The 21,593-nt window shown below is 41.9% G+C and overlaps 1 protein-coding gene across 4 annotated transcripts in view; it reads right to left on the bottom strand.

Annotated features, from left to right (window-relative positions):
* The window catches only part of RAP1B (RAP1B, member of RAS oncogene family), a 28,853-nt gene extending 10,115 nt beyond the window's left edge, over nucleotides 1-18,738 (bottom strand). The window contains exons 1-4 of one of the 4 annotated variants that reach the window (XM_035126534.2): nucleotides 18,717-18,738; nucleotides 3,606-3,692; nucleotides 2,012-2,080; nucleotides 806-862 (exon numbers count right to left, since the gene is read on the bottom strand). In XM_035126534.2, coding sequence (XP_034982425.1) covers nucleotides 806-862; nucleotides 2,012-2,080; nucleotides 3,606-3,662 — 183 coding nt within the window. In that variant the 5' untranslated portion in view covers nucleotides 3,663-3,692; nucleotides 18,717-18,738. Of the gene's footprint in view, nucleotides 1-805; nucleotides 863-2,011; nucleotides 2,081-3,605; nucleotides 3,693-16,987; nucleotides 17,188-17,422; nucleotides 17,545-18,716 lie in introns of those variants that run through there. The other 3 variants (XM_035126530.2, XM_035126531.2, XM_035126533.2) reach the window with 3 other exon arrangements.
* Nucleotides 18,739-21,593: the final 2,855 nt, after the last annotated feature.

The raw sequence follows: 21,593 nt of genomic DNA, 5'->3' as shown, positions 1-21,593 counted from the left end.
ATTGGGAAGGTGGTGGAAAGCTGAGTGAAAAATTCCAACTCAGTGAAGAGCTGCACTATAAAAGGCATAGGAAAGGGACTGAAAATAAAGCTGCACCTTCTGCAGAACTATAGTGCAGCCAAGTTTTGTGTGTGGGTTTTTTGGGAGGGAATCACAGGATGGATCCAAAGATTGGCGCACTGTTTCTCCTTATATGCAAGATATAATTAGTACAGGTTTGAGTATGCAGATCAGTTGCTCTACATGTACAAGCTTCATACCACAAGCTTAGTGTGCCTGCTGGAAAACAATTTTTAAACAGATGCCAAACATCAAGATGCTGAAGTGATTGTGTGTGAGCATTTAATACCTTTCAAACATTTATAGAAAATTTACCCTCTATCATTTTAGAATTCAATGCTCATTTCTTCTTCTTCCTCCTCCTCCACTGATATTACCCCTTCTACTTACCAATAATGTCACTTGTATAGTTTTGTCAAATACGGTAGGTTGGGGAAGAAGAGCAATTTATTTGTAACATAGCAAAGAACGACAGTGATATGCTGACTGTTTTCAAGAGACACTGATAAAAACTTAGTTTGTTCTGTAGCTCAATCTTTTTTCTTTTTTTAAATTCATGGATAACATACACACTCTTAAATAAACAAAAATGAAAACAATCATATACTAATAGTCTTATGCATGTTTACAGAAATTACAGTAACTGGAATGGCTTGTTCTGTAGCTCAGTCTATTGCTCTGTAAACACTTTCATTTGTAAAAGTTGACCAATAGTAGTTTTGCACTTAGTCTTATTTTTACATACCGTTCCTGCTGTGTCTAAGATTTCAAGCATACATTGTTGTGCATCTACTTCAACTTGCTGTCAAAAAAGAAGAAGACGAAACAATTTTGTACTGAAGTATAAGCAGCAAGACTTCAAATACTCATTAACTTGCCTTTACAAGTTATACCCACAATGCACAATATTATTTCCCTTACCATAGTCAAAGCAGTTGGCAGGCTGAAAGAGAGTTTGAGAGTTTATAATAAAATAGCAAAATAGATATGTTAATTTTGCTTGGGTCAAGGTTGGGTCTTTTGTAGCAAGAACTGCACACTAAATTCGAGCAGAGGGGAAGGCGAAAGCAGAGGAAGAACAAGATGACAGCGAGAAAGTGTTTGTTACCATTTAAGAACATTTGAAAAAAGCAAGCCCATTTTCCCTCATACCAAATACCCCCGTCCACCACTCCCAACAACCCCAGCCAGAATATCCAATGGTTAGGGGTTATGGGACTTTTATTCCAAAACAGTTGGAGGACACAAGGTTGGAAAATGCTCAAGTAATGTGCTACAATGCAGGTAAAGTACATGCCTTTTAGAGCTCAAGGCACCTACTGTTTGCCATTAACACATTGTTCCTCTTGACCATAGTGACTCATTTTAGTTCAAACTGCTATAATTGTGTCTATATGGTTTATTCTTATGCTTTAATGACATCCCACCACATTTTTCCTTTTGGAAAACTCAAGAGCAGTTTCTGGCCTCTCCCATTCTGGCAGTGAACAGGTCCACCCTCACTTAGCTTCATGAAACATCACTGAGTACTTTCAGATCATTCATGGAAAGTTGGTAGTTTTTTTGGTCACTATGGTATGTTGTGGACAGTTGCTTTATGATCTTTGTTCAGAAGTACTCAGTGCTCAAAACAGAGCCCAGTAGCCTTTATGACACAAGCTAACCAAGCTGCCCTACTTTTACTTTTTGAGTGCCGGAAACTAAGTCAAACTTCTTTCCATCTCGAAAAGGACCTATTCCAATCTGACTAGAAATGCCTGTAGCCTTCTCAAGTTGGGTTGGGTTGTAACTTAGCCAATTCAAAAAACAAAGCAGGTAACTTTCACTATTGTGAAACAACATCCAAAACTTGTCTCAACCAAGTACATTCGGGTGATAGGCTACTGTTTTCAATAACACAAAATATGCTATTCACTTAAAGGTATACTACAACTTAAAATAATGTGCATACCTTTCGGTAGGAGTCTTCTATCGTAGGATCATATTTTTCAACAAATATTCCTTGAACAAACTGTACAGTCTACAACAAAAACAGCATTTTATATATTTTAATGCAATTTTTATAAATATTACTATTAAAAGGAACATTTAAACCACATATTGAAGACAGGAAGCCTTCAAGGGAGCTGCACTTAATCTTATTGTATCTGAGTGACATCTGTACTCTCTCTGCATATGTATCTGATGGCATGAGGCTTTTTTATACTGAAAGTGCAATGGGACTTCCCATTCTTCTCCTTTGGCTCTGCAGTCCCCCAGATCTTCTCTAAAGAGTTGGAAGACCTTCTGATGTTTAGAACGAGTGCAAAGGGAAGGGGAAGAAGTGGAAATGTGCCCATGCAATTTTGGGTATCACCCTCCACACTCTGCTTTCCTACAAAAAATAGAATAAAGACTAGCATAGGGTTTCTCTAACTGATCTTTACCATTCAGCAGTGTTTGCTCTGAATATCCAAACCCCATGCTGAGACACATTCAAAAGGTCACCAGATTTTGAGTGACTTCCTCAGTGTCTCCCAATTTTTGAGGCTTTTTCCAGCCTTATTTTAGACAGTGAAAATTCAGAATGGATTGGGGCACATGATCTCACACCCCTAGTTAATCTCTTTATTGGTGACAGAGGTAGTTTGGAGTCTTTTTTCCTTTTTTTTAAAAGCAAAATAATGAAACGAAAAGGTTATACAAATTCTTGTCATGAAGTGACAATAAGTTGTATTACCTTTTATAATTGATTGAAGTAACTCAAATGACCAAGGTTTTTAAAAAGGAAGCCAAATTTTAGGCCCAAATAAGTTGCTACAGATAAAAAAAAGGAGTAATTTCGTTGTTCCCGCAAGGGGACAATGACAATAAAGATATCTTATAAGAAGAGCATTTATTAAAACATTCTACCTGTTAACTTTTGGAATTCATGTTTAAGCATAATTTATTGGAAGCTGACTGTTGACTTATTTTTCAAATATTGTTCAACAAAGATTCAAAAATAAATGAAAATTTTGTTTGTTTTTGCAACGACCACTTCTACTACCAAGTCCAGCTTCCCAACATTGATATTTTTTACTGTAACATTAATTTTTTTCTTAAAGCAAAATGAACAGCTTTCCAACCCTCAATAAACACAAAAATGGGGCACTCCATTGACTGTACTGACTGAACTATAGGTAGAGAGGTTAAAAATAGATAAAATTGGTATAGAACATATGTATATACACACTTATATACTGGTATATGTGCATATGTTCATATTACTGTATATACCTTAAATGCTTTCCAACTGCCTATAACATATTGGTTGGTTAGAATGTTTAATAGACTGATGCTTGCAGCAGGAAAATGTGCTTTTCTTGGATTGCTTTGCAGGATCTGGAAGCATATGACTTAATACTAAACACAAGCTTCACACACAACAAAACTGAACTCGGGCACATCACAGTGCACAGAAGTCACCTGAAACATCCAGACATCTCTTATTGGGAGCATCATATGAAATATACAAGTTTTATATGCTTAGACATAGTCATAAGAGGCCAAAAAATATCACTTACCAACGCAGACTTTCCAACACCTCCTGAACCAAGAACCACTAGTTTATATTCACGCATGGTGCAAGTGTTGAGTCACCGCCTTAATACCTACAAGGGGGAAAAAAGAATCTGTTACACTGAGCTGCGTATGGCACAAGTTTGGCTTATCAATTTTATCTTCTATTAGTACAGAATACAGAGTGTTCATACTATTGCACAAAAACCTCAAACAAACAAAAAGTACAGATAGCTTGTTTGAAAATATTAACAATTTTTCTTTGTGATAGGCAGTCTGAAAAGTATGTTGGAAGAAGTTTTGCAAATATAGTAGTCACTTATTCATTACAGGTAATAAATTTAGCACAGTCCTGATACAATAAAGTCAGTAGCAGTTGATATACCCTTTTGGGTAACCTTACATGACTGGGATCATGTCTTATTATTAAAACAAAATGTTACAAATACTGATTTTACCTGGGAATTTTTTTTCCCCAGGAAAAAACAAGAATCAATAAAAGCAGCACCATAAAAACAGCAGCAGCATAGCATCTGTAAAGAAAATAATTTTAACCCAGTCCTAAGAGATGTTAAGAGGAATGGTGCCAGACAGATCTTTCTGAGGGGGGAATTCTAAAGATGGGATACCCTGACCGCCCCCCCCCCCAAAGTCTTATGCCCAGTTGCCACCAGACAAAACTCCAAAGTCAAGGACACAGTGACAGGCCTCTAAAGGTGATGTTAATGTACAGGCAATTAACATATAGGAGCAAGCCATTCTTCAGAATGTTTGAGTGAAATGGCAAAGATATCAGCATGCTTCACATGGCTTCCTCCACTAAAGCAGCTGGCCAGGTTTAGGGTGCAGAAAAGACCAGAAAGAGGGCAGGGGGTGGGGGAAAGGCCACCACAATAATAGGGGAAGGGTGGGGGAGGTGTAGTGGCCTAAATTTGAAAGATAATGGGAAGGATCCTACAGGAGTTGGGGAGGCGAGAAAAGAAGGGGCTAGGACTGGTTGATATATCAATATATTGTCCAAAACCAATTTGAAGTCCATATCATGATATTGGTTTCATAATTTTTGACCTGGCAATTTATTGCAAATCATGATGTGTATTTATGCTATGCAAAAATCACAATGTGGAGAAACTGTGAAGCCAGCAAAGAGAGATAGCATGCAGGTCCTTTTTCAGTAGATATTGAGGGAAACGTTTCCCCAAAGTCCTGCCCGCCCTTGATTGCTTTCTCACTCTTTCTCACTGCAGCAGACAGAGGAGAGGAGGAAGCCCAGCAAGAGCAAGCCAGGAAGGGTAGATGCAGCCCATAGAGGAGGCAGCAGCGACTTTACTCTAGAGTCGTGCAGGGAGTCATTTCTACTCCCGCACCCTCAGTGCCAGTCAGCTGACCCATGCTGCGGCACAAGCGGTGACAGTTCACTTGGGCAGCAGGCAGCAATTTTAAGCTCAAGTCTCAGTCACATACATCATGACAAGACTTCTGAAATTGCTCACAGACCATTTCCTATCGTGGAACGTGTCTAATGCCTAGCTTCGAACACTGCAGCAGACATATTGGCTTTTCATTACCAAAAGGCTACACTCAAGACTGTCAAGCATAGGAAGTCTTGCAGCAGCAACAGCTACAACAACAGAACAGCTGAGGGTGGCATTAGGGGGTTAGAAAAAAAGTTATTACTACCTCCTAAATCAGAACCCATATACCTATTGAGCTGAAAATAGCCAAATGCAAAGCTGAAGTTCCAGAAATAAGAGTTCTTCCTTACTAGATTTGCAACACCAAGTATATACTGTACACAAGTACCGTGTTTCTCATATTATAAGACATGTCTTATATTTATTTTTTCCTCAAAAAAACACACTATGGCTTATTTTCAAGGGATGTCTTATTTTTTTCCTCCTCCTTCTGCCGTGGCCGGCATTGCTGCTACGCCTATCACTATGTCTTATTTTCGGGGTATGGCTTATATTCCTTGAATGCTTAAAAATCCTGCTATGGCTTATTTTATGGGTATGTCTTAAAATATGAGAAACAGGGTATATAACAAGAGTTATGCAAACAAAATTGTGATGTGTATATATATGAGAAATTTCCATATCTAATGCTTCAGACTAGTTCAACAGTATCATAAGTTCACCAGTTCCAACAACTGAATTGCACAACATACAATGCAACTGAAAGCACCCAAGGAGCATGTGACAGAAGAGTGTGTGGGAAACTGATTGACAGCAGGGGCATAGAATGGAAAGTTGGGTGGAATTAAAGCAGGGTAGGCGAAAACCTTTTTGCCTCTGGGGTCCAGATTCTTATCAGGATTGGCTTTGTGTGCCAAAGTTGATGGGTGGGCACCAACCTATCAATGATATGATGTCATTATGCCACCATGATTGACAGGTGAGCAGAACCGCTCACCTGTCAACATCCCTCCCATGGTTTTGCAAGTCTTTCCATGCCTCTCATTTAAACCCAATAACAGAGTTTCCTGGCTTAATGCTGCGAAGCAGCTTTTGAAACAGCATCCATGCCTTCCTGTGATGTGCACCCACCAGCTACACAGCTCTCAGTGATGGAACTCTGAGCAGGGCTTCCAGCGATAACCACAGAAAACAGGAAGATATATCTGGAAGATGGTCCTTTAAAAATCCTTGTCCAAAGCAATTTTGTGCTTTGAAAATGTGGATTACAGCACATGTACCTCATTTGAATACATAAGTATATGAACTAGATAGAAAACATTCTGTTTCCATTACACCACTTACTCAGATTCTTCACCAAGTGTTCTGACAAGAACCACGGTAAAAGTTTCTTTGACCTATAGGTCAAAGAAAATATTTTGCATGTGTGCCTAAAAACATGAATGCCACAGTTGTGTAATTCTGTGTCTATACCAGTGTTTCTCAACCTTTTTTGGGCCAAGGCACACTTGTTCCATGAAAAAAATCAGGCGGCACACCATTAAAAGACGGGGCAAATCCGGTGGTTCTTTTTGTTTCTTAAAACCTTCTACTTCCCTCTTACGCTTTATTGAGCAGGGCTTGCTTTGTTTCTTTGTAGCCTCCTTTCCACCAAGTGTAGCAAAGTTGGATAGTTCGTATCGGAAGAAAGTGTCCGCTCTCCTCACCCCTCCTCCTCCTTTCTTCTATCCGTTGCGTTTTACCGCAAGCTTTGGTTTTACCACCTTGTCCTTTCCCCTTCTAAAAGTGTGGGTACCTCCAGACTAGGCTAGATGAGGGGAGGGGGGGGGTCTGCTTTCTTCTTTCTCTAACCCTTGAGTTTCAAAGTTCTTACCGTGTCTCTTGTCGCTCCCCACGGCCTTTTTTGGTCACAGCTCCGGCGTATGCCAGGTGGAAGTAAGCTCCTTTTTCTCTTCTTTATTTATTTTCTCCACTAGACTCTTCTTTTGTATAGCAAGGTTATTTTAAACTTTCCGTGTATACATCCCTCTTTATACCTTGCTCTAGGTTTAGCTTCTTGTCGCTGTAGCAGCTGCCGACATACAGAGCCCCGTCCTGAGGCAGCTAGCAGGGGGATGGGTATCTCAAAAGCGCGAGGGCTCCGTTCTCTTCCTGCACCTCTCAGCACAATTTTTAGCCCTTTTTCCGCGCCGCTTTGCCCATAAACCTCGAAAATTTCCTTCGTAGGTGTTTCAGGAACCCTTTGCCTTAGGAATTCCTTTCTTCCCTGTGCTTAGAATCAAATTTGGGGGTTTTTTTCACCCCACCTCTTTGATTCCCGTTTCAGCTCCGTCGCGGCTAACCCGGAGAAACACCCTTCGCGCCCCCGCGCCCTCCAGACTGACCCGGCCGGCTTCCTTTCCGGCGGGTCAGCGCTGCCTATTGGCAGCCGCAAATCGCCCTTCTCGTCGCCTCACGTCCCGGCACACCAGCCAGCGTCTCGCGGCACAGTAGTGTGCCGCAGAACAGCGGTTGAGAAACGCTGGTCTATACATTCTTGAATCAAGTGAAACTTCAGTCTTGAGAACAAAAGTGCTCTCATCATAAGTAGCCTTTTCATCCACATCAATTATCTACTGGGCAACATACTTTCCTTGCTTTGTGATCTCTTCACTACAAAAGTACAAAGCAATAGGAATTTGCTTAGGTTACATAGAACACGGGGGCGGGGAGGACTGGTGAAGCTGTCAGGGAGAATGTAGTCAAGCTAATCTTGCTCAGCACACTGAATTTAGCTTTGGGCTTCACCTTTAACAACATTAGTAGAAGAGTCTGTACAGAGTAAAAGTTATTCATGAGGTTATAAAGATAATATAGTTCAAGACTGGTTCTCACAAAAGTGAAATTTAATTGATGGTTAAAATTTGCTTGTGTGAACCCAGAAACAGGAATATTTAGTTTAAAAAGATCTGACAGTTAAAAAATCATTGTCATTGTCAAACATGTGTTTTATACATGAAACCATTTTTGGAATTAAGTTATAACCCAACTTCCTTTCTGAGAAAAGCTAAGCTAGACCAAAGTGACAGATTAGCAATAATTAGGCTTTCCTGTTGTGCAAGTTCCACTGAAGTCGTGGGAGACATCACATTATTTACAACGACCTTAGCAGAACAATTTGAGCATTCATCCTAGTAAAATTGAAAGCAACACAGACCTTGGTTTTTGAAAAAAGTGGATCATTTGCTAATATGGGTCTTTTTTTACTAGACAAAGTGAGCAGGCTTAGTATTATCTGCTGGAAACAAATAAGTTCTAGCTCCTAGATGCAGCAAGCTACATCATTTAATTGCCACTTCCCGCTTGTGATATTGATTCCCTGCTGTGCAAAAAAGCCTTTGTGTTGGATTCCCTTGATGTGAATGGCCTTTATTGACATTAGATGATGCTCTGTCCAATTCAGGAACTCTGATGCTATCCTGTTGTGACTGAAGTATTTTGTTCTTTTATGCAGAACAATCAAATTTCACATCACTACCAAGCACTAGGAACGCCCTCCTTCAACCATGAGCTAATGAGCTTTTCCAGAAAACATGCTCCCTCTTCATTTGATTATTTATATTGGTCCAATAGTAAGTGTGTGTCTGCCAACTATCTAGACTAACCCCTGATCAAGAAGGCCCAGAAGCCACTGCTGTGTTTAGTAAACAGCACATACATTCAAAAAACACTTGTTTCAGAACTAGCTTACGGATAAGTTTATTTATTGGGCTACATCAAAGTTTATTGCATGTAGTCTATCACATAGTGCACTATTTTTAGCCATCTCTACTCAGATAACATTTTGCTTTGTGTCAACTTTAGAGAGAAAGCAATCATAAAGCAATTGTATAACAATACCACACACAGCATATTAGTTAAATTTTAATGTGTCCATGGAAATTCATTTTAATTTCCAACAAAAACAATCCTATAAAATAGTTACATAAGCCACTGATCATACCGCATGACACCCATATTTTATTTTTCGAGGGACACATGTATCATTTTAAGTCTCTGGGATATCAATTATAGTCCATTTTTGAGACAAATAGCACCATACAGAAGTCGACTGGCATGTTATTATGAACACTATCAGTGATGTTTCTTGCACATTTCCTGGATGAGGTTTTCAAAAGCGTAAAAGCAAATATATTCATTCAAAAATTAGTATTCATTACCTTCCAATAGCAGAGGCATCATTAATACAGATGTTCACAGTCAGATGTAGAAGTTGAACTATATGGGTGAACAAAATTTAGCTGACTACATAGCCAACCAAAATTTCTTCTCACTATAACCCTGTGTGAGCTCTGCTGGTGTAAAATCCTTTTGCACTATTCTGAGTAATTCCCTTCTCCCACTAAAGCCCTGTACAATATACATCCCATTGTTCCGGGCTCCTTGACCCCAACCCTCTGGACAGTGTTTTTGGTGGCCAAGGGGCTTCAGGGGAAGGAAGGGAAGATTAGATCCTTACACCACATATTTTAGTTACTCTGGGCCTGCACTCTTCCACTAGACTAGGCCCTCCCCAAGAGAGCGTTTCCCACTCCCACCCCCAGCAGCGGGAGAAGGCAAAGACAAGATCAGTTGTACAACCTGATATCCACTCATGCATTCTCTGGGTACAACCCTTAAAGCAGAGCTATGCCTTAAATATGACCCTAAGTGTGCATTGTCCCACCAAAAAATGTCACCAGAAGAGGGCAAGCATCTGATAGTGCAGTGATCTGATAACAGTTGGTTAGAATGTGGTGCTGGTAATGCCAAGGTTGCAGGTTTGATCCCCATAAGGGACAGCTACACAGTCTGTATTACAGGAGGTTGGATTAGATGATCCTCAGGGTCCCTTCCAACTCTATGATTTTATTATCTATGATTAAAAATCAAGAATTTTTAATTCACAAACTTTTTACCCATGTTACAAATCTACTCTAGATGTTGTCTCCACCAATTTCAGAGCATCCAATAATTGTTCGATCACTCGGTCTTATATTGACTTCAAAGCTGTGGAATCTTCAATGTGGCATTCCTCAGGGTTCAATTTTATTCCCAATGCTGTTTAATGTCTACATGAAACCAGTGAGTGAGGTTATCCAGTTTTGAAGTAAATTGTCAGCAATATGCTGATTATTGCACACAGCTCTACTTCTCTTTTACATCTGCAGGTATGACAGTGGGTGTACTGCCAGTGCCCCATTGTGTTGCTTCAGTAACAAAGACAAACAAATTATAGTGAAAGGAATAGGTCACTGCCTAGTAGCCCCCCTGGATTATCAGGTAAATTTAAGACCAGGAGTTAACAGGTTGACACAAAGCAGTTCCATATAGGACAAACCCATTTAAACTACAGTACTTAGGTGGAGAAGCCCTCCTTATAAAGGAAAACCACTCCATGCATATTTGCATATAACGTAAGCTGCATGTATATGATGAAGTATGTAGATCGATTTATAGAGTTCAGCAGCTCTTAAATTCACATAGAAATAATCCTATGCTTGCCCTGCATACTAGCCTCGGCCCAGTATACCTGAAGGAGGACTCCACACCCGTCGTTCAGCTCGGACACTGAGGTCCAGTGCCGAGGGCCTTCTGGTGATTCCCTCACTGCAAGAAGCAAAGTTACAGGGAACCAGGCAGAGGGCCTTCTTGGTAGTGGCGCCTGCCCTGTGGAACGCCCTCCCATCAGATGTCAAGGAAATCAACAACAATCTGACTTTTAGAAGACATCTGAAGGCAGCCCTGTTTAGGGAAGTTTTTATTGACTGATGTTTTAATGTGTTTTGACTATTTTGTTGGAAGCCGTCCAGAGTGGCTGGGGAAACCCAGCCAGATGGGCAGGGAATGAATGAATGAATATTATTGTTATTATTATTGCCATAGAACTCAATACAGTATTACCCTACTACCTTGTTTCTTTCTACTATCCTTCAACTATTTTAGTCTCCCTCCCACCTAATCTACACCCTTCAATCAAATCTTTTTGCTCCCAACATTCCAGTTTCTTTAAATATTATGTCCTGTGTTGTCCTCCTACCTTCAACACATTGCCCCTACAAGTTGTGCTCTCTTTATTAGACTTTCTGTAACTCCTCACTCCTATTGCAGAATACAAAGTTTTTCTCATTTCCTTGGGATAGGCTATCAGTAGTCAACAACCATTTAAGACAAAAGAAAATGCCTCCAACCTGCATGGGTTATGCATTCTTAATTTTAAAAGCCTGATAAAGGTAGTGGTGAGAACCAAAGTGTGTTCTTAGTAACTACCACTTTTGAGGGCAGACACTTCTTACACACCATTCTGATTCACAAACAGGTCAAATATATTCAATTATGAAAGCTGAGTGAGTCCTGCAAATTTGCACATTTATTTGAGGTATGGGATTTGTGTTCTAGGGCATCTGTTCTTTGATGAACAAAGAGGCATGGCTTAAAAAACTTAGAGAGTTTGAAATCTGCACTACAATTGCTGTTCAAGAATTGTAAGAAACACCAAAATACTGTAAGAAAGTCTGCATATGCACTGTTGACCTTATAAGGTGCTCACCCTGTCTACTGCCCCAATCATGCCCATGTCCACAAATGTTCACAAGAAAATTCACCATCACCTAAGAATGATTAGTATGTTTGCATGGGTCTTGCCAATTACTTCATGCTAAAGTCTGCATGACATGCTCCCACAAATGCATTTTTTCCAGAAAAGTTTCACCGACGCCCATGGTGCCAATAAGTTAAGGGGAAATAAAGCCAAAATAGTATTAAAGAAAAATATTGCAGGAAATTTCTTACAGCTGATAACACAGAGGAGTCAAACAAAAGTTAGGTTTTACTACAGTACTAGTAATCTGTCTTAGAAGAGGTTCTCCTTTAGCCTGAATTTTCTGACTCTGGAAACCAGTTTGGTCAATTTTGAGACCTGTGAAAGATCTCCAATTCTTTTTGCACTGCTGTCACCAATAACACCTTTAAACAGAACACGCAGCTCAATAGCATCTTTACAATGCACTGCACCTTGGTCATACATTTACATAGACTGCTCAAGACAGAGCAACATACATACTGCCCAATGGACTGGGTGGTTTACTTTGAATTACCGTAGAATATTTGCAAAGAATTGTAGCAAACAATGGCAAAAATGTGGAGGCAATGAACTCCACATTAATGTCAAAGAGGAAATGGGGGAAACTGCATTAAGAGGATGAATAAGGGGGAAATGTAAACTGCCATGTAAACTCATGGTTGACTTGAAAACCACATTGGAAGGATAGGATATAAAATTTGACAAATATAATTAAGACTTGGTAAGCTGACCACCTTTTTTCTTGATATTAATATTCCATCAGCCAAGACTGCCACAGTTTAGTTGTTGCAAGAATAAAAACCCAGAGAACTATTTAATTAATCATTCACATTTATAGAGTCCTTACTCAATATTATAGTTATAATTCATTATAATGTTATGGCTAGCAATGAAATTAATTTGTTTTTGTAATTAACTAAAGTATTAAATAGCATCTTTGTAGATGTATCTACTTTCTCCTTATAAAGTTAATGTTTTTATAAAAATTCTGACCAGTCATTTGAAAACTTTTTCTATTGGTCCAGCAATAAATAAAGAAAACTTTTAAAAGGTCAAAATCTTCTGATTATGATGTATGGAAAGGCTCTCCTTTCTTTTAGATGTGTCTTCCTTTGAACAGCTACATGCAGCCTTCTGTCAGTTTACTGATTTCTGACAAGGAAGAAAACTCCACTGTTCTCTGACTGCAGACTCACCAAGAATTTAGAAGTCTGCTATCTTAATAAACTTCCACTAGTTTCATAAATTAGAACTCTTTTAAGTATTCTGTATCACAGAGATCATTGGAGGTTTCAATAAACGTTTTCATCTGTAAACCGTAAATACAGTGGTGCCTCGCTAGACGAATTTAATTCGTTCCACGGGTCTTTTCTTATAACGAAAAATTTGTCTAGCAAATCCCATAGGAATGCATTGAATTTTTTTTGAATTTTTTTGCCCATAGGAATGCATTAATTGAATTTCAATGCATTCCTATGGGAAACCGCAATTCGCTAGACGAATTTTTCGTTAAACGAATTCGTCTAGCGAGGCAACCTCCACTAGAAAAAACCTTTCGTTAAGCGGAAATTTCGTTAAGCAGGGCTTTCATTAAGCGAGGCACCACTGTACATTTATTTAGGCAGCAATGTTTCTTTATCAATTCATGGTAGCATGAACACGCTTCTTCACAATTATTTTTACTACCTAACTTTGTTCAATGCACGTTACCTAAACAACCACCTAACTGCCATTTCTATCACATTAATCAAAGTACTAAAGATGCCTTACTGCCACCAAAAGGCCTTTATTTAGGAAAGCTGATTTCTCTTAAGCTGAATTTTCAAGAGTTCACCATCTGAAAACAATATTTGGAACCACATGCTAAGCCCAGCTACTATTATATAACCAATCATCACTTTGTCTCCAACATAGGCGCCAACACCATCTCTTCAACTTATCAATTGTCAAGAGTTATTCAATACCCTTAGATTACAGGGTTTTTTTCTATCTTCCATGTTTTAGAATTAAAAATACAACTTGAAACTGTTTCAATACCATGCAGCCCAACACATCTATGGATGTGCATATACAGTATGTGTAAAGTGGGCAAATGTATGGGAGACCTTTCTCTGTGTAGAGACCAAGTGCTGATGGCCATATTTGTTTATTCAAGTGTCTTTAAAAATTTTTTTTATCTAGGCCAGCTCACTTTTAATATTGAAGTTGAGCTGGGAGAACACTGACCAATCATGGACAGGCAAGGAGGGTTCAGCTCTCCTCAACCACTTGCCTCTTTCAATGCGAAAATTAGCCACTACTGCCAATGTAAACAGGGAAGACATGTGAATAAAAATAGGCAACTGCCCTCACATGTAGTTTGGTCCTGTTGCATTCAATTGGTTCTGAAGTCTTGCACAATTGGTCCTTCATGTAATTTCATGTTCTTCACCTTGTTTTATAAAACTGAAGTTCCAAGTAATTTCTTAAGCTTGTTTCTTCCTGTTTTATTTTCTAATCATTCTTCGGATATCACATCACAAGTGTGAATACAACTATACAAAAATTGTCAAGATACTGAAACATGTAGCAATTACTTTCATATTGAGCCAGGTAAATCATTTTACTAATACAGTCAAACCTCTTCTTACGTCCACCTCCGCTTGCATCCATTTCGCCCAACGTCCGTGGCAAACACGTAAGTAACCGCCGGGTTTGCCGCCGTTCGTGCATGCGCAGGAGCGGCGATCGCCGTTCACACATGTGCAGAAGCGGCAATCCCTGCCCACACCTGCACACAACGGCGCCTCTCCCAGTGACCCGTTTTGACCTCCGGACGGATCTCCAGGACAGATTGTGGTCGTAAGTAGAGGTTCCACTGTACCTGATCAAAGAAAGGAATGCATACTGATGGCAATGGGTTTCAACTGGCTAAATTAGGCTACAAACTCTCACACCTAGTTCAACACTAAACTAAAGCAGTACATGTTCTGCTCCTAGAAGTCCACCAATAAAGCTTCATATATCAAGATGACATACTAGATGTATGGCTTCGATTCTAATATTTTTCTCTGTGACTTGAAGGAACTTCCATTCACAGAAGTTCAGTACACAGAATGAGTCCTTCCAAGAGTAATTGTACTTTCTTTCCATGAATAGAACTCCTCTTAACAGAGTAAGAACTTAAGATGCAAGTCTATGTTTACAACTAAGCAATCATTTTGAAGATTAACTAGTATTGTGCAAAGTCTGCAATTTTATTCGGAAGAATAAAATAAACTTCCTATATTGGAACATTTGCTGGAGAGATATGAGGATTCAAATATTTTCTCAAGGAAAAATGGAGAATACTGGATCTTATGGAATCCCAAGTATTTATAGAAAATCAGTATTCAAAACAACCTATCTTAAGAAAATTGGTGGAAAAAATATTTCACAAGCCACCATACTAGCCATTCTAAACCCATGACCTGTCAATATTTCTTGCCGGGGGGGGGGGGGTGTTTATCAAGGAAAAATAAAATTTACATTAGCATTTCCACTGCTATAGTTGGTGAAATTGTTCATTGTACTCTTATACTTCTTTAAATTGTGATTTAAAGTTGTGTCCTACCAAATTCTCATGGCTCAGGAAGGATTATTGTCCACATTTACAACAATACTTAACTGCAAGTAACAAAAGTAAAGCAGAATGGTCCTCCACCGCTTCTGCTAAACTTCCAGGTGTTGTTTGGTAAGTCCTTAAGGGGAAGAAGTTTCTATATTCGTGGAGTAGTCATAAAAAATTATCTATATCTCTTTGCCACTCAAAAAAGAAGAGCAGGGCTGCTCTTGACAGGACAGGCTCTTGTTTGGATATGGGGAATGAGAATGTATTTGATCATAAAACTATTAAGGGCTTTATAGAACAAAAGTAAAATAAAGAAGTATGCCCAGAAGGGTGCAAAAAGCCAGTGCATGAAATTTCTTCCACTGACACATCCCATTGAGAGATAAGTTTCCAAAGCCTCACCATTCTGAACAAGTTGAAGCATTCTAAACTAAACTTTATCTAATCTCCATTTATAATCTTGCCAAGAAGCAACCATAGTGGTCAAACTACAGAAGTATCAAAGTCTGAATTTTTAGATTGAATGTCCGAGGCAGATAGAATTGGTGAAAAACCGTTCCAAGCACACCTGTATCCTTTCTGAACATGGTGCTAGTTTCAAGAGCACCTCAAGGCCACTCTCCACCTCCAATCAAATCATGGGGTTTGACAATCATTTTAGTCTCATCTGGATTTAGTTTCTTAGACCGGAAGTTACTCTCAGATAGTGATATAGGACACATCAACTAGAAACTGTACAGCCATTCAGCACAGCACAAGAAAGTGAAGAGAGTCTGCATGTTAGGCAGAGATGCCACTAAAACCCAGAATAGTTAAGAAACATGGCCACCTCCTGTAGCATATTGGGTCAAGTGTTTCTGGTTATTAACCAAAAGGTTAGTGCTTGGAGCCCACTCAGGGACAGCTATGGGTAGGAATCAAACATTGCAGGTGTTGAACTAGATGACCCTTAGGGTGCCTTCCCACTCTACAATTCTACGATTTATTAGAGAGGTGGTGGGTAGCACTGACTTCCATTTTATGAAGTTAACTTCACTGAGCTAGCCCAGCTGGAACTGCTCTAGTTCCTCTTCACCTGACGCCTTAAGCCTATTTTAATGAAAATTAACACCCCCTGACTTTAGTGCAGTTGTACTGCATTGAAGTCCAAGACATCAGATATCTCATACTTGCTAGAAATACCGGGGGGGGGGGGGGAGTAGTACAGGATGGATCCCCACACCCAACCTCAATTTCGCTCTCCTATTTGTCTCGTTTTCTGTAACGGGGGCAGATCTGCAATCAATGCAGCACTCCCCCGTCAACTCTTTCCGAGAGATCCCTCCCCCTCCCCCCCTAATATATATATATGCCATATATATATGTATATATATATATATATATGGAATATATATATACTATATATGGAAATGTGAGTTCAACAGAGCCCGGATCTCAATTCAGATTCTGCCAGATTTCACGCCGGCTCTCCCTTACGCGAAGTCTGACCCCGCGTTCAAATGCCGCTCGTTCTTTTCTTCTTTTTTTTAGGGGGATGCGAACAGATTCTGGCAAGAGGCTGGAAAGCGGAAGAGGCCTATCTCCGCCTGGGAAGCGGCCGCCCTGCTTCCCCGCTGGGGCGGAGAATGGAAACAGTGAGCCGCTTCGACCCAGCCGGACTAGGCGGGGCGGCGGCTTCCAGCAGAGGCCGACGCCACGGGAGTCCGGCGGAGTTTCTTCCCGGCTACAAGCAGGGTGGGTGGGTGGTTGCTGCTGCTGCTGCTGCCACCCTCTCCTCCTTACCGGCAGGTCCCAAGTGCGGGCGGCCTCGCAAAAGGGGCTCCAACTTTCCCCTTCCGCTCTAACTTCTCCTGGGGAGGCGGCCATAAGGAAGCGACGGAGTGGGGGGAGGGAAGAGAGAGCTGAGGCAAGAGGAGCCCGGCTTCCCCACCCCCCTTAACCGAGGGGAGCGGCCGGGCTCGGTTCCGCCTCCGCCATGTTCTCTCTCAGGAGCGTTGTCCCGCCTGCAGAGCAGAGCTGCCGCCGACGCCTTTACCCCACCCCACCTCGGCTCGCCCTCGCCGACGCCCCCCACCCCCACCCTGCTTGTGTCAGGCACTAACCGCCAACGTCCCCTCACGCGTTCAGCGCCGGGCCCACTTCCCCCTCGCCTTCTTCGTTGCCGTCGTCCTTCCCACCCCCGTCACTCCCGTGGCCACCGCCGCCGCCTCCTCTTACCTACCGGACGGCGCTGCTGCTCCCCGCGTCCGTCGCCGCCTCCCTGGCCGAGCCCTCGTAGTCCTCCCCGCCCGCCCGTGCGCGCGCGCACACCACACACCCGCGCGCGCGCAGAGACTCCCTCCCTCCTTGCTGCCTCTTGCCTGGGCGAGGCTTGGAGCCGCCGCCGCCGTGACGCTGCACGCCTGAGCCTCACTCTGGCTGCTTCCCTTCTTGCTCGGTCCGGTGGTGATGAGGGAAGGGAGGGGAAGGGGGAATGACCTCTCCGCTCCGCACCCAGCGCGCACGCGCGGCCGGCCGGCTAAGCCCTGAAGACACTGCAGCCTTCCCTCCCCCCCCCCCGCCTTACTTCCTTTCTCTTCTCCGCCTCTCCTCTCCCCCGCCCCACGACACACACGCATGCAGCCCCGCAACCTTACGCAGGGCCTCCATCCTGCCGCAGCTCCAGCAAGCACCCCCCAGAGAGAGAGAGAGAGAGAGAGAGAAGTCGTCGCCTGCAAACGCGTGGAGAAGAAGCGAGCAAGCAGCACCCCATTGCCAAGGCGCTATAGTTAGGGGTGAGGTGGGGGTGGGGGAGAGAACCTGGTGTGCAAGGAGAACAAGTGCGGCTGCAGGGCATTGAAGGGGGAGCAGGTTCGGTCGCGCCACGTTCTCGGGCAGCGAAGAAGGGTTCTGTAAGAATAACGCTGGCATTCGGAACATCCTTATTAGGAAGCCCCATGGAACCCAGTGCGGGGATCAGTACCGAAGGGACATGTTTAGGACCACCGGACTGTTGCATCTTCAGTGGCCGTTCCATTCGAGACTCTGTTAAATGGTCGCGATGTAGAACGCCAGGCAGTTTTTCATGCTTAGGAAAGCCATGCTCCTTTCGCGTCCCCGCCCAGTTTTACTAACCGTGTCAGTATCCCCTCCTGGGATGACATTCCTTCTACAGAGACTCCCCAAGGGGCAACTGTTGGCAAGAATAGCCCGGTCAGGCATCCACCTCTAAGCCGATGTGGGAAAAGGACTGCTTTATGTTGTGAAATAATTACAGTATGACTTCGAGCCTATGCAGAGTTAGGTTTTGAAACGAGTAGGAAGAGGCACGCCTAACTGGACCACGAATCCAGAGAAAATAAGTCATGAAGACTTAACAGCACAGCCCTAAGGATGTTACTAAATCCTGCTGTGTCCAGTGGGACATACTGCCTGGGAAAGCATGCCCATGGAAAGCAAAAGGGACTTGGGTTTCAATCCTGTGCACACTTAAAGGGGGAGGGGAAGCACTGCAGATTTCAGCTGGACTTACTTCTGGGTAGACATGCGCAGGAGGTCTCCTTGTTCTGCTGGTTTGAATGGGATGTCCGTCACACCACTCACTTTAGGGGGATTGGGAACACACTGTTGTGCAAAACTGGCAGGAAATTGCTGTGACAGTGACACTCCCAGGAAAGGGAGTGGGTGTGGTGGCAGAGGAAAGGCAGGCAGTTGCTGACATCAAATACAGAAAAGAAGAAAAGCGGCATTTCCCTAAAGTGGCTCTCTTATCTTTCATTGTTTATATTAATGATATTTTTACAGCCTGATCTTAATCAGTTGACAAAGCAATGAAATTTACTTATCTGAAACTTGGTTAGGATGGGGCTACAAATATACTGTACAAACTGATTGACATTTGTCACTAGTTTTATCTTCACCAACTGCTCTGTGACATAAGATTACCCAAATTACCCAGAATGTTCATGGCTATGGACTTCAGCTGAAAATGCTCAGATGATCCTGTACTCTGGCCCATTTTCTTAAGAGAAATCATTTTCCGTAATCCCAGCAGTCTTATCAACATACCACGATCGTACAGAAATTCAGAAATAGCACTTCATCTAAAAGCACATTTTAGTGTTTGAATAGTGGGTGAACATTTAATCCCAACCACTTTAAATCCCATAAAATTCCAAAAAGGCATTTGGCGCATATAAATGATTAGCACCGCCTAAATTCAGTTTACCACATAAAGTGCCTCATGATCTACTGAGATATAAAATAATTGGGCAAAGCAATCCTTACATTATACTGGAATGGGAAGATATGTTGCTACTGATGTACCGGTATTTACTGTATTTATATATATATTTAAATGCACCAGATGTGGGGCTGGCATAAAGCTACACACATGGCCATGAATTGAAGGGACAAAGGTATGACATCTCTGCTCCTCCTCTATGCCACCCACATCCATATTTTTCTTATGGGCCAGCATGACAGTGTCATACCAAGGCCACTCATTCATTCATTCCACTTATATCCACCTTCCTTCCATCATGTGGCTTCCCTTTTAATTCTCAGCATTTCCCATAGGCTTTCAGTAGCCCAAACAATACTATCACCAAAAAAAATCTCATTGTAATTTGTGGATTTGAGAGAACACTGGACAGTAAAGGTTCAATCTTATGTACCCTTTCCCAGGAGTACACTCCATTGCTGTTAGTGGGTCTTACTTCTGAGTAGTCATGTAGGTGATTACACCATAAGGATTTCCATGGACATCCTAATTCAGTATTTACTCCCTCCTTCACTTAAGACTTCAACTTTTGGTGGGTGTTGATGAACCATTTTGTTTAATTTTTTTGCATTTAATCAGCTGGTGACTTTGGGGCGTGGAACATCACTTCTGGTTTTTTTTAAACATAATTTTTATTGATTTTACAGATTACAAAAGATGGTACATACATATACACCTTTTCCACCTTCTTCCCACCCCCCTCCATGGGTCCTCCCCTGCCACAGAAGTATCCCACGCAGGTGAACAGTCAGAAGTGGTCCATTTTATGATTGGGTTTCTGTCCTCCTCCCCCTCCCCTGCCCCCGAAGCCCCCCCCTGCCACCAGGGAGCTCCAGTGAACCAGGGCAGTACGCAGGAGTTCATCCATCCAACCATCAATTGTCATACCAAAAAAAAAAAAAAGAAAATACAAAAAGAGAAAAAGAGAAAAAAGAGAAGAAAAAAAAGACAAAAAGGAAAAAAGACCAAAAAAAAAATCATCATAATTGTTAAATTCATAATTGTTAAACCATATTTTGTGGGCTTCCCCACCCTCCCCCCTTCCCCGGTTTTCCTCCCTTATTTATCATCTTCAACAGTTTCATAGTTCATATTTTATAACATACACCTTTATATCTTATACCACTTTTAAACTAACTATTATTTTCGCCTAATGTCCAATCACTGAAAAATCAAACTCCCATTTTTTCTTCCCGTGCCTAATTTTTTACCCCCTCTATAGGCCTCCATATTTTCACCTTTTTCCAGAATCAATTCACTTTTTAAACCTATAACTATTCCCAAACTAACCTTACACCCCCCGAGTGCCGGCTCCACCCCACCAATCCAGCAAGTTCCATAGTCAGCAGTCCAGTTATAATCCTATTAACCCATCCTTACAGTCACAACTTCACTTTCCCTTCACCCCACCCCCTGTTTACAGTCTTTTGCCATCCAGGCCTCCATATCAGACCCCTGAGCTTCTTCTCTTCTCTGCTTAATTTTTCCTTCTTCCCTGTGGTCATTCTGGAGTTCCAGTAAATCCAATCGTGCCCCCCTCGAAGGGGAGGCACTCCATCCAACTTTTTGTAGAGTAAAATCATCATTTTTTTCGTGGTGGGCTTCATTTTGTGTTAAATCATCACAGTCCTCATCATTGTCATTCTCACATTCGTCTTCTTCAGTTTCAAAAGCTTCATCTTCTAAGAAATCATATTCTGCCATCACCATCTGGAATTGTTGCTGTAACTCTTGCCGTTGTGTCTCCTCTTGACATAGTTCTATTCTTGCTTCCCACATTAAGGTCAAAACAGTCCGCTGAAACTCAGGCGGGTACCTTTTTGTTGACATAGTTCAGTCCTGTCAAGGTCAAAACTTGTCACATGGGGTGGATGGAACATCACTTCTGAACCCCCAGATGCTGCTTATCTAAGGAACACTGCGGGACGCCGGGACGCAGGTGGCGCTGTGGGTTAAACCACAGAGCCTAGGGCTTGCCGATCAGAAGGTCGGTGGTTCGAATCCCTGCGACAGGGTGAGCTCCCATTGCTCGGTCCCAGCTCCTGCCCACCTAGCAGTTTGAAAGCACGTCAAAGTGCAAGTAGATAAATAGGTACCGCTCTGGCAGGAAGGTAAACGGCGTTTCCA

The sequence above is a fragment of the Zootoca vivipara genome, chromosome 10, assembly GCF_963506605.1.
Source record: "Zootoca vivipara chromosome 10, rZooViv1.1, whole genome shotgun sequence".
Classification (NCBI taxonomy): Eukaryota; Metazoa; Chordata; class Lepidosauria; order Squamata; family Lacertidae; genus Zootoca; species Zootoca vivipara.
Note: the sequence above shows the minus strand (reverse complement) of the source record. Positions and strands in the feature narration are given on the sequence as shown.